Source organism: Pristiophorus japonicus, chromosome 22 (genome assembly GCF_044704955.1).
Source record: "Pristiophorus japonicus isolate sPriJap1 chromosome 22, sPriJap1.hap1, whole genome shotgun sequence".
Lineage (NCBI taxonomy): Eukaryota > Metazoa > Chordata > Chondrichthyes > Pristiophoridae > Pristiophorus > Pristiophorus japonicus.
The window spans coordinates 60,038,657-60,053,615 of record NC_091998.1 but is presented as its reverse complement, the minus strand read 5'-3'; the positions used below and the strand labels follow the sequence as shown (position 1 = coordinate 60,053,615).

At 62.5% G+C, this 14,959-nt stretch overlaps 1 protein-coding gene across 3 annotated transcripts in view; it reads right to left on the bottom strand.

Moving 5' to 3' along the window:
* Window positions 1-14,959, bottom strand: part of LOC139235073 (hexokinase-2-like) — a 102,336-nt gene that overhangs the window by 28,650 nt on the left and 58,727 nt on the right. For 2 of the 3 annotated variants that reach the window (XM_070866205.1, XM_070866206.1), the window contains exons 8-11: window positions 12,201-12,356; window positions 11,231-11,464; window positions 9,472-9,776; window positions 8,460-8,608 (exon numbers count right to left, since the gene is read on the bottom strand). In XM_070866205.1, coding sequence (XP_070722306.1) covers window positions 8,460-8,608; window positions 9,472-9,776; window positions 11,231-11,464; window positions 12,201-12,356 — 844 coding nt within the window. The remainder of the gene's footprint in view (window positions 1-8,459; window positions 8,609-9,471; window positions 9,777-11,230; window positions 11,465-12,200; window positions 12,357-14,959) is intronic. The other variant, XM_070866207.1, reaches the window with a different exon arrangement.

Below are 14,959 nucleotides of genomic sequence, written 5' to 3'. Positions count from 1 at the left end.
GGGGAGGGGCAGGGAGAGAGAGGGAGGGGCAGGGTGCAAGGGGACGAGAGGCGGGCGAGGGGCGGCAGGGGAGAGAGGGGGGGAGGGGCAGGGGGAGAGAGGGAGGGAGGGGCAGGGGAGAGAGGGAGGGGAGGGGCAGGGGGAGAGAGGGAGGGGGGGCAGGGGAGAGAGGGAGGGGAGGGGCAGGGGAGAGAGGGAGGGGAGGGGCAGGGGAGAGAGGGAGGGGAGGGGCAGGGGAGAGAGGGAGGGGAGGGGCAGGGGGAGAGGGAGGGAGGGGAAGGGGAGAGAGGGAGGGGAGGGGCAGGGGAGAGAGGGAGGGGAGGGGCAGGGAGAGAGGGAGGGAGGGGCAGGGGAGAGAGGGAGGGAGGGCAGGGAGAGAGGGAGGGGAGGGGCAGGGAGGAGGGAGGGGAGGGGCAGGGGAGAGAGGGAGGGGAGGGGCAGGGGAGAGAGGGAGGGGAGGGGAGGGGAGAGAGGGAGGGGAGGGCAGGGGAGAGAGGGAGGGGAGGGGCAGGGGAGAGAGGGAGGGGAGGGGCAGGGGAGAGAGGGAGGGGAGGGGCAGGGAGAGAGGGAGGGGAGGGGCAGGGAGAGAGGGAGGGGAGGGGCAGGGGAGAGAGGGAGGGGAGGGAGGAGGGAGGGGGGGCAGGGGAGAGAGGGAGGGGAGGGGCAGGGGAGAGAGGGAGGGGAGGGGCAGGGAGAGAGGGAGGGGAGGGGCAGGGGAGAGAGGGAGGGGAGGGGCAGGGGAGAGAGGGAGGGGAGGGGCAGGGAGAGAGGGAGGGGAGGGGGCAGGGGAGAGAGGAGGGGAGGGGCAGGGGAGAGAGGGAGGGGAGGGGCAGGGGAGAGAGGGAGGGGAGGGGCAGGGGAGAGAGGGAGGGAGGGGCAGGGGGAGAGAGGGAGGGGAGGGGCAGGGGAGAGAGGGAGGGGAGGGGCAGGGGAGAGAGGGAGGGGAGGGGCAGGGGAGAGAGGGGAGGGGAGGGGCAGGGGAGAGAGGGAGGGGAGGGGCAGGGGAGAGAGGGAGGGGAGGGGCAGGGGAGAGAGGGAGGGGAGGGAGGGGAGAGAGGGAGGGGAGGGGCAGGGGAGAGAGAGGGGAGGGGAGGGGAGGGGGGGAGGGGAGGGAGAGAGGGAGGGGAGGGGCAGGGGGGAGAGGGAGGGAGGGGCAGGGAGAGAGGGAGGGGGGGCAGGGAGAGGGGGAGGGGAGGGGCAGGGGAGAGAGGGAGGGAGGGGCAGGGGAGAGAGGGAGGGGAGGGGCAGGGGAGAGAGGGAGGGGAGGGGCAGGGGGAGAGAGGGAGGGGAGGGGCAGGGGAGAGAGGGAGGGGAGGGGCAGGGGAGAGAGGGAGGGGAGGGCAGGGGGAGAGAGGGAGGGGAGGGGCAGGGAGAGAGGGAGGGAGGGGCAGGGGAGAGAGGGAGGGGAGGGGCAGGGGAGAGAGGGAGGGGAGGGGCAGGGGAGAGAGGGAGGGAGGGGCAGGGGGAGAGAGGGAGGGGAGGGGCAGGGAGAGAGGGAGGGGAGGGGCAGGGGAGAGAGGGAGGGGAGGGGCAGGGGGAGAGAGGGAGGGGAGGGGCAGGGGAGAGAGGGAGGGGAGGGGCAGGGGAGAGAGGGAGGGGAGGGGCAGGGAGAGAGGGAGGGGAGGGGCAGGGGAGAGAGGGAGGGGAGGGGCAGGGGAGAGAGGGAGGGGAGGGGCAGGGGAGAGAGGGAGGGGAGGGGCAGGGGAGAGAGGGAGGGGAGGGGCAGGGGAGAGAGGGAGGGGAGGGCAGGGGAGAGAGGGAGGGGAGGGGCAGGGGAGAGAGGGAGGGGAGGGGCAGGGGAGAGAGGGAGGGAGGGGCAGGGGAGAGAGGGAGGGGAGGGGCAGGGGAGAGAGGAGGGAGGGGCAGGGGAGAGAGGGAGGGGAGGGGCAGGGGGAGAGGGAGGAGGGGCAGGGGGAGAGAGGGAGGGGAGGGGCAGGGAGAGAGGGAGGGGAGGGGCAGGGGAGAGAGGGAGGGGAGGGGCAGGGAGAGAGGGAGGGGAGGGGCAGGGGAGAGAGGGAGGGGAGGGGCAGGGGAGAGAGGGAGGGGAGGGGCAGGGGAGAGAGGGAGGGGAGGGGCAGGGGAGAGAGGGAGGGGAGGGGCAGGGGAGAGAGGGAGGGGAGGGGCAGGGGAGAGAGGGAGGGGAGGGGCAGGGGAGAGAGGGAGGGGAGGGGCAGGGAGAGAGGGAGGGGAGGGGCAGGGGAGAGAGGGAGGGGAGGGGCAGGGGAGAGAGGGAGGGGAGGGGCAGGGGGAGAGAGGGAGGGAGGGGCAGGGAGAGGGAGGGAGGGCAGGGGAGAGGCGGGAGGGAGGGGCAGGGGAGAGAGGGAGGGGAGGGGCAGGGGAGAGAGGGAGGGGAGGGGCAGGGGAGAGAGGGAGGGGAGGGGCAGGGAGAGAGGGAGGGGAGGGGCAGGGGAGAGAGGGAGGGGAGGGGCAGGGAGAGAGGGAGGGGAGGGGCAGGGGAGAGAGGGAGGGGAGGGGCAGGGGAGAGAGGGGGAGGGGCAGGGCGGGAGAGAGGGAGGGGAGGGCAGGGGAGAGAGGGAGGGAGGGCAGGGGAGAGAGGGAGGGGAGGGGCAGGGGAGAGAGGGAGGGGAGGGGCAGGGGAGAGAGGGAGGGGAGGGGCAGGGAGAGAGGGAGGGGAGGGGCAGGGGAGAGAGGGAGGGGAGGGGCAGGGGAGAGAGGGAGGGGAGGGGCAGGGGAGAGAGGGAGGGGAGGGGCAGGGGAGAGAGGGAGGGGAGGGGCAGGGGAGAGAGGGAGGGGAGGGGCAGGGGAGAGAGGGAGGGGAGGGGCAGGGGAGAGAGGGAGGGGAGGGGCAGGGGAGAGAGGGAGGGGAGGGGCAGGGAGAGAGGGAGGGGAGGGGCAGGGGAGAGAGGGAGGGGAGGGGCAGGGGAGAGAGGGAGGGGAGGGGCAGGGGAGAGAGGGAGGGGAGGGCAGGGGAGAGAGGGAGGGGAGGGGCAGGGGAGAGAGGGAGGGGAGGGGCAGGGGAGAGAGGGAGGGGAGGGGCAGGGGAGAGAGGGAGGGGAGGGGCAGGGGAGAGAGGGAGGGAGGGGCAGGGGAGAGAGGGAGGGGGAGGGCAGGGAGAGAGGGAGGGGAGGGGCAGGGGAGAGAGGGAGGGGAGGGGCAGGGGAGAGGGAGGAGGGAGGGGCAGGGGGAGAGAGGGAGGGGAGGGGGCAGGGGAGAGAGGGAGGGGAGGGGCAGGGGAGAGAGGGAGGGGAGGGGCAGGGGAGAGAGGGAGGGGAGGGGCAGGGGAGAGAGGGAGGGGGAGGGGCAGGGGAGAGAGGGAGGGGAGGGGCAGGGGAGAGAGGGAGGGGAGGGGCAGGGAGAGGGAGGGAGGGGCAGGGGAGAGAGAGGGGAGGGGCAGGGAGAGAGGGAGGGGAGGGGCAGGGGAGAGAGGGAGGGGAGGGGCAGGGAGAGAGGGAGGGGAGGGGCAGGGGAGAGGAGGGGGGGGGGGCAGGGGAGAGAGGGAGGGGAGGGGCAGGGGAGAGAGGGAGGGGAGGGGCAGGGGAGAGAGGGAGGGGAGGGGCAGGGGAGAGAGGGAGGGAGGGGAGGGGGAGGGAGGAGAGGGAGGGGAGGGGCAGGGGAGAGAGGGAGGGGAGGGGCAGGGGAGAGAGGGAGGGGAGGGGGCAGGGGAGAGAGGGAGGGGAGGGGCAGGGAGAGAGGAGGGAGGGGAGGGGCAGGGGAGGAGGGGAGGGAGGGGAGGGGCAGGGGAGAGAGGGAGGGGAGGGGCAGGGGAGAGAGGGAGGGAGGGGCAGGGGAGAGAGGGAGGGAGGGGCAGGGGAGAGAGGGAGGGGAGGGGCAGGGGAGAGAGGGAGGGGAGGGGCAGGGGAGAGAGGGAGGGGAGGGGCAGGGGAGAGAGGGAGGGAGGGGCAGGGAGAGAGGGAGGGGAGGGGCAGGGGAGAGAGGGAGGGGAGGGGCAGGGGAGAGAGGGAGGGGAGGGGCAGGGGAGAGAGGGAGGGGAGGGGCAGGGAGAGAGGGAGGGGAGGGGCAGGGGAGAGAGAGGGGAGGGGAGGGGCAGGGAGAGAGGGAGGGGAGGGGCAGGGGAGAGAGGGGGGAGGCAGGGGAGAGAGGGAGGGGAGGGGCAGGGGAGAGAGGGAGGGGAGGGGCAGGGGAGAGAGGGAGGGGAGGGGCAGGGGAGAGAGGGAGGGGAGGGGCAGGGGAGAGAGGGAGGGGAGGGGCAGGGGAGAGAGGGAGGGGAGGGGCAGGGGAGAGAGGGAGGGGAGGGGCAGGGGAGAGAGGGAGGGGAGGGGCAGGGGAGAGAGGGAGGGGAGGGGCAGGGGAGAGAGGGAGGGGAGGGGCAGGGGAGAGAGGGAGGGGAGGGGCAGGGGAGAGAGGGAGGGGAGGGGCAGGGGAGAGAGGGAGGGGAGGGGCAGGGGAGAGAGGGAGGGGAGGGGCAGGGGAGAGAGGGAGGGGAGGGGCAGGGGAGAGAGGGAGGGGAGGGGCAGGGAGAGAGGGAGGGGAGGGGCAGGGGAGAGAGGGAGGGGAGGGCAGGGGAGAGAGGGAGGGGAGGGGCAGGGGAGAGAGGGAGGGGAGGGGCAGGGGAGAGAGGGAGGGGAGGGGCAGGGGAGAGAGGGAGGGGAGGGGCAGGGGAGAGAGGGAGGGGAGGGGCAGGGGAGAGAGGGAGGGGAGGGGCAGGGGAGAGAGGGAGGGGAGGGGCAGGGGAGAGAGGGAGGGGAGGGGCAGGGGAGAGAGGGAGGGGAGGGGCAGGGGAGAGAGGGAGGGGAGGGGCAGGGGAGAGAGGGAGGGAGGGGCAGGGGAGAGAGGGAGGGGAGGGGCAGGGGAGAGAGGGAGGGGAGGGGCAGGGGGAGAGAGGGAGGGGAGGGGCAGGGGAGAGAGGGGAGGGAGGGGCAGGGAGAGAGGGAGGGAGGGGCAGGGGAGAGAGGGAGGGGAGGGGCAGGGAGAGAGGGAGGGGAGGGGCAGGGGAGAGAGGGAGGGGAGGGGCAGGGGAGAGAGGGAGGGGAGGGGCAGGGGAGAGAGGGAGGGAGGGGCAGGGGAGAGAGGGAGGGGAGGGGCAGGGGAGAGAGGGAGGGGAGGGGCAGGGGAGAGAGGGAGGGGAGGGGCAGGGAGAGAGGGAGGGGAGGGGCAGGGGAGAGAGGGAGGGAGGGGCAGGGGAGAGGGGAGGGAGGGCAGGGAGAGAGGGAGGGGAGGGGCAGGGGAGAGAGGGAGGGGAGGGGCAGGGGAGAGAGGGAGGGGGAGGGGCAGGGGAGAGAGGGAGGGGAGGGGCAGGGGAGAGAGGGAGGGGAGGGGCAGGGGAGAGAGGGAGGGGAGGGGCAGGGGAGAGAGGGAGGGAGGGGCAGGGGGAGAGGGAGGGAGGGCAGGGGAGAGAGGGAGGGGAGGGGCAGGGGAGAGAGGGAGGGGAGGGGCAGGGGAGAGAGGGAGGGGAGGGGCAGGGGAGAGAGGGAGGGGAGGGGCAGGGGAGAGAGGGAGGGGAGGGGCAGGGGAGAGAGGGAGGGGAGGGGCAGGGGAGAGAGGGAGGGGAGGGGCAGGGGAGAGAGGGAGGGGAGGGGCAGGGGAGAGAGGGAGGGAGGGGCAGGGGAGAGAGGGAGGGGAGGGGCAGGGGAGAGAGGGAGGGGAGGGGCAGGGGAGAGAGGGGAGGGGGGCAGGGGAGGGAGGGGAGGGGCAGGGGAGGGAGGGGAGGGGCAGGGGAGAGAGGGGAGGGGAGGGGCAGGGGAGAGAGGGAGGGGAGGGGCAGGGGAGAGAGGGAGGGGAGGGGCAGGGGAGAGAGGGAGGGGAGGGGCAGGGGAGAGAGGGAGGGAGGGGCAGGGGATAGAGGGAGGGAGGGGAGGGGAGGGGGGCAGGGGAGGAGAGGGAGGGGAGGGGCAGGGGAGAGAGGGAGGGGAGGGGCAGGGGAGAGAGGGAGGGGAGGGGCAGGGGAGAGAGGGAGGGGAGGGGCAGGGGAGAGGGAGGGAGGAGGCAGGGGAGAGAGGGGGAGGGGCAGGGGAGAGAGGGAGGGAGGGGCAGGGGAGAGAGGGAGGGGAGGGGCAGGGAGAGAGAGGGAGGGGAGGGGCAGGGAGAGAGGGAGGGGAGGGGCAGGGGAGAGAGGGAGGGGAGGGGCAGGGGAGAGAGGGAGGGGAGGGGCAGGGGAGAGAGGGAGGGGAGGGGCAGGGGAGAGAGGGAGGGGAGGGGCAGGGGAGAGAGGGAGGGGAGGGGCAGGGGAGAGAGGGAGGGAGGGGCAGGGGAGAGAGGGAGGGGAGGGGCAGGGGAGAGAGGGAGGGGAGGGGCAGGGGAGAGAGGGGAGGGGAGGGCAGGGGGAGAGAGGGAGGGGAGGGGCAGGGGAGAGAGAGGGAGGGGAGGGGCAGGGGAGAGAGAGAGAGAGGGAGGAGGGCAGGGGAGAGAGGAGGGGAGGGGCAGGGGAGAGAGAGAGAGGGGAGGGGCAGGGGAGAGAGGGAGGGGAGGGGCAGGGGAGAGAGGGAGGGGAGGGGCAGGGGAGAGAGGGAGGGGAGGGGCAGGGGAGAGAGGGAGGGGAGGGGCAGGGGAGAGAGGGAGGGGCAGGGGAGAGAGGGAGGGGCAGGGGAGAGAGGGAGGGGAGGGGCAGGGGAGAGGGAGGGGAGAGAGGGAGGGGAGGGGCAGGGGAGAGAGGGAGGGAGGGGCAGGGGAGAGAGGGAGGGGAGGGGCAGGGGAGAGAGGGAGGGGAGGGGCAGGGGAGAGAGGGAGGGGAGGGGCAGGGGAGAGAGGGAGGGGAGGGGCAGGGGAGAGAGGGAGGGGAGGGGCAGGGGAGAGAGGGAGGGGAGGGGCAGGGGAGAGAGGGAGGGGAGGGGCAGGGGAGAGAGGGAGGGGAGGGGGCAGGGGAGAGAGGGAGGGGAGGGGCAGGGGAGAGAGGGAGGGGAGGGGCAGGGGAGAGAGGGAGGGGAGGGGCAGGGGAGAGAGGGAGGGGAGGGGCAGGGGAGAGAGGGAGGGGAGGGGCAGGGAGAGAGGGAGGGGAGGGGCAGGGGAGAGAGGGAGGGGAGGGGCAGGGGAGAGAGGGAGGGGAGGGGCAGGGGAGAGAGGGAGGGGAGGGCAGGGGAGAGAGGGAGGGGAGGGGCAGGGGAGAGAGGGGAGGGGAGGGGCAGGGGAGAGAGGGAGGGGAGGGGCAGGGGAGAGAGGGAGGGGAGGGGCAGGGGAGAGAGGGAGGGGAGGGGCAGGGGAGAGAGGGAGGGGAGGGGCAGGGGAGAGAGGGAGGGGAGGGGCAGGGGAGAGAGGGAGGGGGAGGGGCAGGGAGAGGGGAGAGAGGGAGGGGAGGGGCAGGGGAGAGGGAGGGAGGGGAGAGAGGGAGGGGGGAGAGAGGGAGGGAGGGAGGGAGGGGAGGGAGAGGGGGCAGAGGGAGGGGAGGGGCAGGGGGAGGGAGGGGCAGGGGGCAGAGGGAGGGGCAGGGGGCAGAGGGAGGGGAGGGGCAGGGGAGAGAGGGAGGGGGAGAGGGGCAGGGGCAGAGGGAGGGGAGGGGCAGGGGGCAGAGGGAGGGAGGGGCAGGGGGCAGAGGGAGGGGAGGGGCAGGGGGCAGAGGGAGGGGAGGGGCAGGGGGCAGAGGGAGGGAGGGGCAGGGGGCAGAGGGAGGGGAGGGGCAGGGGGCAGAGGGAGGGGAGGGCAGGGGGCAGAGGGAGGGGAGGGGCAGGGGGCAGAGGGAGGGGAGGGGCAGGGGGCAGAGGGAGGGAGGGGCAGGGGGCAGAGGGAGGGGAGGGGCAGGGGGCAGAGGGAGGGGAGGGGCAGGGGGCAGAGGGAGGGGAGGGGCAGGGGGCAGAGGGAGGGGAGGGGCAGGGGGCAGAGGGAGGGGAGGGGCAGGGGGCAGAGGGAGGGGAGGGGCAGGGGGCAGAGGGAGGGGAGGGGCAGGGGGCAGAGGGAGGGGAGGGGCAGGGGGCAGAGGGAGGGGAGGGGCAGGGGGCAGAGGGAGGGGAGGGGCAGGGGGCAGAGGGAGGGGAGGGGCAGGGGGCAGAGGGAGGGGAGGGGCAGGGGGCAGAGGGAGGGGAGGGGCAGGGGGCAGAGGGAGGGGAGGGGCAGGGGGCAGAGGGAGGGGAGGGGCAGGGGGCAGAGGGAGGGGAGGGGCAGGGGGCAGAGGGAGGGGAGGGGCAGGGGGCAGAGGGAGGGGAGGGGCAGGGGGCAGAGGGAGGGGAGGGGCAGGGGAGAGAGAGAGAAAGGGAGGGGCAGGGGAGAGAGAGAAAGGGAGGGGCAGGGGAGAGAGAGAAAGGGAGGGGAAGGGGAGAGAGAGAAAGGGAGGGGAAGGGGAGAGAGAAGGGACGAGGAAAAAGTGAGAAGGGGCGAGGAGAGAGCGAAAGGGGTCACAGTGTATGCTTGCAAGTCGAGAGAGAGGGCGAACAGGACACACATGCATGGGGAATGTCAATGGAACATCCATGGGTCTGACCTGGAGTGAAGCCGGGGCCCAAAGGTTGACCACTGTGATGCTAAGTCCTGTTTTCTAGTGAATCTACAGGGAGTTGAGATGCTGCCTCCATCTCAACGACTCATCATCTGCAGCAGCTTTGTGCTTTGCTCACCTCCTCTCCCGTTCCTTCCATAGCGTCCATGGGGATGGCATAGATCTTGTTGTGCATTTCGACAGCTCGACGTTTCCCACTACGAACCTTCACAAGCAGCACGCGGAAATTTGTACCGCCGAGATCCAGTGCCAAGAAATCTCCCTTTTCTGGAAAAGGACAAAACAGACAGCGTTATCTTAATTAAATACAACCCAGGTCAGGTTAAGCGTGAACCAGGTATGCGGCAAAGCTCCCTATGCACTGTCCCAACTATTCCCATCTCAGGGCACAGCTGAAATACACAATAAAGCTCCCTGCGCTTTGCCCTGGACCAGGTATACCACGGTTCAGATGCAGAATCCTCTCACGCATTGATGAATTTTTTATATTGAGTAATTAAGTCACAATTTCATTACAACCTCAGGAAAGTACTGCTTCAGTGCTATTTCCAGTTCCAACTGGCTAAGGCTCTATTCTCTGGAAAAGAGAAGGCTGAGGGGTGACCTAATAGAGTTATTAAAATTATGAAGGGGTTTGATAGGGTAGACGTAGAGAAGATGCTTCCACTTGTGAGGAGACCAAAACTAGGGGCTATAAAATTCAGGAGAAACCTCTTTACCCAGAGAGTGGTGAGAATGTGGTACTCGCTACCACAGGGAGTGGTTGAGGTAAAAAGCAAAGATATATTTAAGGGGAAGCTATATAAGCACATGAGGGAGAAAGGAATAGAAGGATATATGGATAGGGTGAGTTGAAGAGTGGTGGGAGGAGGTCCGTGTGGAGCGTAAACGCCAGCATGGCCCAGTTGGGCCGATGGCCTGTTTCTGTGCTGTAGATTCTATGTAAGGTAATTCTTCTAAATTCTCTAGCCAAGATTCCCAATTTAGCTCCAGCTCGTGTTGAATTACAGTGAGCCAACAGAGAGGGGAGAAAGATATCCTACCAGCCAAACTAGACTGGACCTCAGGTCAAAACCTGAAGGGACAGTGCACTAAACCACAACATAATTCAGCCTTTATACTTTCACTACCTGTTCCATCTGGTGTGGACCGCACGTAAGTGGCTAACATTTTAACAGTCGCAGTGGGATGCGTTTCCTTCTTCAGGCCCTGCTCCATTTCGATCCTCATCCTTCTCTTCACCTCCAGCAGTTGCTCATTGCTCAGGTCAAAGGCAGCCAAAATCTCCTCCCTCATCTTTTGTTGCTTAGCGAGTCTGTAGGCCACCGCGGTTACCATGGCCGCACCCTTTCCGCTCCCATCTTCGGAAGGCAGGAAACGAACATCGCAAGTCGGGACCAGCCGTCTCACAGCCTTGTGCAACCGCCTGGCAAACCTGTAGACAGGGGATGAAAATTCCTCTCAGACCATCGCTCTCATTGTGTGATGGTAAGTTACCGTAAATCTTTGGTGTTGTGTTTAAAATCATCCCCATCCTTTCAGCTTTCTTTAAGAGCAGTTTCATTGCAGTACAAATCGTTGAAGGTGGCAGGGCAGACTGAGAAAGCGGTTACAAAAAATACGGCAACCTGGGCTTCATAAATAGAGACATAGGGGGCGAAATTGCCCACGCCCGATTTGGGCCATTTAATTCAAATTAACCAATTTATTTTTGCCCGGCGGTAGCCTGAGCCAAGAGCCCCGGAACTGGGCACTTTAATGGGACAAAAATCGTCCGGGCGCTCTTGCAGCACTCGGGAAACAGGGCGCTGTGAGTCAGCACCGCGCTGACACATCACAACGTCCTGCCCCTTTGCTTAGAGCGGAGGGGACGCTGCGAACCAGGGAGCTGGCTCCATGGCGCCCACTGGGCCACCAGGGAGGGTTTGAGCCCAACCCCAACCTCGCTCCTGTGGGGCACAATGGTGTCTCTGGCATCGCCCCGTGCCAACCTCGCTCCTGCGGGGCACAACGGTGTCGGCGCAGGACGACACTGGGCCGGCGCACACACCAATGACCTCATCGCAGTGTGCGCCGCCGCCAGGGGCGAAAACTGCAGGGTGCGGCACAAAGCCTTTATCGCCCACAGCATCCCCGGGGCAATTGCAAGCAAGTCGCTTCTGCTGCCTGCCCCTGGGTGAAAAGTTCTTATTGCCCCTTTAACGCTGGCCAGAGGTGCGATGGGCCTTTCGGAAACGGGCAATTTCGGCCCCATAGAATACAAAGGCATGGGCATTATGATGAACCTGTATAAAACACTGTTTTGGCCCCAACTGGAGTATTGTGCCCAATTCTGGGCACCGCACTTTAGGAAGGATGTGCAGGCCTAAGACAAGGTGCAGAAAAGATTTGCGAGAATGATTCCAGGGATAAGGAACTTCAGTTACCTGGATAGACTGGAGAGGCTGGGGTCATTCTCCTTAGAGCAGAGAAGGTTGAGTGGACATTTGATCGAGTTGTTCAAAATCATGAGGGACCTGGACAGAGTAGAAAGAGAGAAACTGCTCCCATTGGTGGAAGGGTCAAGAACCAGAGGACACAGATTTAAGGTGATTGGCAAAAGAACGAAAGGCGACATGAGGAGAAAGGTTTTTACGCAGTGAGTGGTTAGGATCTGCAATGCACTGCCCGAGAGGGTGGTGGAGGCATATTCAATTGTGGCTTTCAAAAGGGAATTGGTCAAGTACCTGACGGGGTAAAAAATATCAGGTCTATGAGAAAGGGCGGGGTGTGGGACTAGCTGAAGTGCTCTTACAGAGAGCCGGCACAGGCTCAACAGGCCGAATAGCCTCCTTCCCTATTGTAACCATTCTATGATTCTGAAGGAAATACAAGCTGCTAGTTTCTTACTGTGGGTGTTTCTTGTACACAGATCCATCTACGCCAATCGTGGTACGTAGTCTCTGGACACCTTTGTTTTCCTTGATGCGTCTCAGGACAGCAGCAAGGGTGGCAGCACAGAGGTTGGATGATCGAGTCGATACAATGGTGCAGATACGCTGCGTTGCGACACAGTCATCTTGTGTTGGTTCCAGACCCAGTTTGGTTAGAATTTCTTTTGCCTTCTGCAGCCCATCGGTGTCCCTGATGTTACCGGCAGAAAATAAATGGTTTCATTTTCCTTGCTCCCAATATTTTCTATTCTAGAAATTCAGACCCTCAGTGAATCATGTTCCACAGAGGAATTTTTTTTAAGAACAGGCCCACCACATGTTCAATCTGTTCTCTCTCTCTCAAACTGGGTTCGGTATTGTAGTGGTTAGGTTACTGGACTCGTAATCCAGAGAACACGCGTTCATATCCCACCATGGCTGTTTGAGAATTTGAATTCAGTTATTTTTTAATCTGGAAAACCAACTGGTTCAGTAATGTCCTTTAGGGACAGGTACCCACTCTGGCTTATACATTAGTCCAGTCCCACACCAACGTGGCTGACCTTTAAGTGCTCTCTGAAGTTGCTATGGCAATGATGGATGGGCATTAAATGCTGGAATTACCACCAACACTTGCATTCCGAAATATATTTTTTCAACTCATCTTATTGTGTCAAACTAACATACTTTAACTTCTATGGTTTTCTGCAGTAACTTTTCCACAAATCAATTACCCTTTTAGGGTAAAAATTTCCAGCTGACTTCTCTTCTTACTCCTAACTTCTTTGCTTTTAAAACTCATGTCACCTGCTAATTGAACCCGTCACCAAGGCGAACACTTTGCCCGAACCGGTTCTGGCAATTTCCTTCTCAGATGTTGTACCGCACCAGCACATAATATTTCTTTCCCAGCCTCAGTGAGTAATATTGGGGAACATTGTGCTTACTTTTCGATCGCAGAGACAAATCTGGTCTCAAAGTGTTCTGTAACAAGTAGTTCTGGTGTAATCTTCCCACCAAACAGCAGTCCATCCTTGGCCATTTTCACTAAGATAATTCGAACAAGTTCACCCATATACATCCCACTGATCATCTTCTCAAACCTGCAGAAATAAGACATATTGAAAAGGGTTAATTCGTCACGCTGCATGTGTTTCCTTTATTTGTTCACGGGATGTGGGCGTCGCTGGCAAAGGCCGGCATTTATTGCCCATCCCTAGTTGCCCCAGAGAAGTGGTGAGCTGCCTTCTTGAATGTGCGTGTGTTTGTTGCTGCAATGCACCCGAATCTTTAACAGCATTCGTAATAAATGGCATGTTGTACAGCGTTTCCAATACTTGCCATTAATATGAACATGCAAAAATAATGGTCAGGAAAAGACCATCAAGCCTGCCCCACGTTCTTCATGACTGGACATTTTTCCCCCGGAGCAATGCCTACCAACAAACCGGAATCTGCGCATAACTATCAGGTCCCAAATTTAACATTTTTTTACACGCATTAAGATTTTATGAACAGTTACTGTCCTTTCCTAAACCTTTGGGGACTGCGAGGCATTTGAGAAGCAGGGCTGTGAATTTTTTCCAGTGACCAGCATGACTGCTGGCGACGAAGTCCGGCAAGAACGAGCAAGAGACCATTGTAACAGTGCATGCGTCATGACTTGGTGCCATTGGCAGCAGTCGCGTCCTTCTTCCCCCGCCCCACCCCAGGTCTTTCCCCCCGCCCCCATGCAATCTCCTGGGAGAGACCAAAAAAAAAACAGAAAAAGAAACCCAGGGCCAAAAAGAGAGTAAATTCCTCTCCGACCCCTTCAGGCAATGGAAACCATCCATTGACCAGGCTGGTCTAACTCTGACGAGAGATCGTGGAGCAACGTGATCGGGGCCCAGGAGAGGCGTGAGTTTGGGGCCAGAAGAGGTGAGGGCCCAGGGGCGGCATGAGCCAGCCCACACTGCGATATGTGTGTGCACTAGGCCTGTGCAGCAGAGCAGGTTTCCAGTCGGCTTGGTTAATCCTTGCCACTGGATCAAGACGGAGCTCGGTCAAGCCTGTGGTGGTTGGTGTGCAACGGCTACCACACGTTAAAAAAATCCACGCACAGGTATCTTCCACCCTTCAACATGTAGTTCAGGACCTGGAATATTAGGTCCTTCATTGAAACATCTGTGAACTCATCCTTTTTTGGCGTGGAAGCAAGTCATCCTCACAAGGTGCCACATAAAAGGTTACTGCACAAGATAAAAGTTCACGGTGTTTGGGGGGGAATACATTAGCATGGATAGAGGATTGGCTAACTAACAGAGAACAGAGAGTCGGGATAAATGGTTCATTCTCGGGATGGCAATCAGTAACGAGTAGAGTGCCGCAGGGATCAGTGCTCGGATCCCAACTATTTACAATCTATATTAACGACTTGGACGAAACGACCGAGAGTAACGTAGCCAAGTTTGCTGACGATACAAAGATGGGAGGAAAAGAAATGTGTGAGGAGGACACAAAAAATCTGCAAAAGGACATAGACAGGCTAAGTGAGTGGGCAAAAATTTGGCAGATAAAGTATAATTTTGGAAAGTGTGAAGTCATGCACTCTGGCAGAAAAAAAATCAAAGAGTAAGTTATTATTTAAATGGAGAAGGATTGCAAAGTGCAGCAGTACAGCAGGACCTGGGGGTACTTGTGCATGAAACACAAAAGGTTAGTATGCAGGTACAGCAAGTGATCAGGAAGGCCAATGGTATCTTGGCCTTTATTGCAAAGGGAATGGAGTATAAAAGCAGGGAGGTCTTGCTACAGTTGTACAGGGTATTGGTGAGGCCACACCTGGAGTACTGCGTGCAGTTTTGGTTTCCATATTTACGAAAGAATGTACTTGCTTTGGAGGTAGTTCAGAGAAGGTTCACTAGGTTGATTCTGGAGATGAGGGGATTGACTTATGAGGTTTGGCCTCTACTCATTGGAATTCAGAAGAATGAGAGGTGATCTTATCGAAACGTATAAGATTATGAGGGGGATTGACAAGGTGAATGCAGAGAGGATGTTTACACTGATAGGGGAGACTAGAACTAGGGGGCATGATCTTAGAATAAGGGGCCACCCATTTAAAACTGAGATGAGGAGAAATTTCTTCTCTCAGAGGGTTGTAAATCTGTGCAATTCACTGCCTCAGAGAGCAGTGGAAGCTGGGAAATTGAATAAATTTAAGACAGAAATAGACATTTTCTTAAACGATAAGGGAATAAGGGGTTATGGAGAGCAGGCAGAGAAGTGGACCTGAGTCCATGATCAGATCAGCCATGATCTTATTGAATGGCGGAGCAGGCTCGAGGGGCTGTATGGCCTACTCCTGTTCCTATTTCTTTGTTCTTATCCTCATTTCGAGGGACTGCCTATGATGATGATGGCTAACTCTGGTTCACTCATAAGTTCTCTGATTGGTGCAATTTTATTAAACATTCAACGTGAATCACCAAAATGAGACAATAGATTCGAGGACTTGTGTTGGCATACTGTTTGCAGCAGTTTAGCAAGCAGAGCAATTAACTTACATTTTTTTTCCTGCCGACCCCTGGATGCCTTTTTCCCCTTAAAGCCTGGACATTGAGATACACTTTGACAGACACCAGCTCTCTGGCACCTCACAGAAATGACTATTTTCCATTTGCAAGCCTAAACAGTGGGTGCCAGCAGATTATTCGACTGTGGA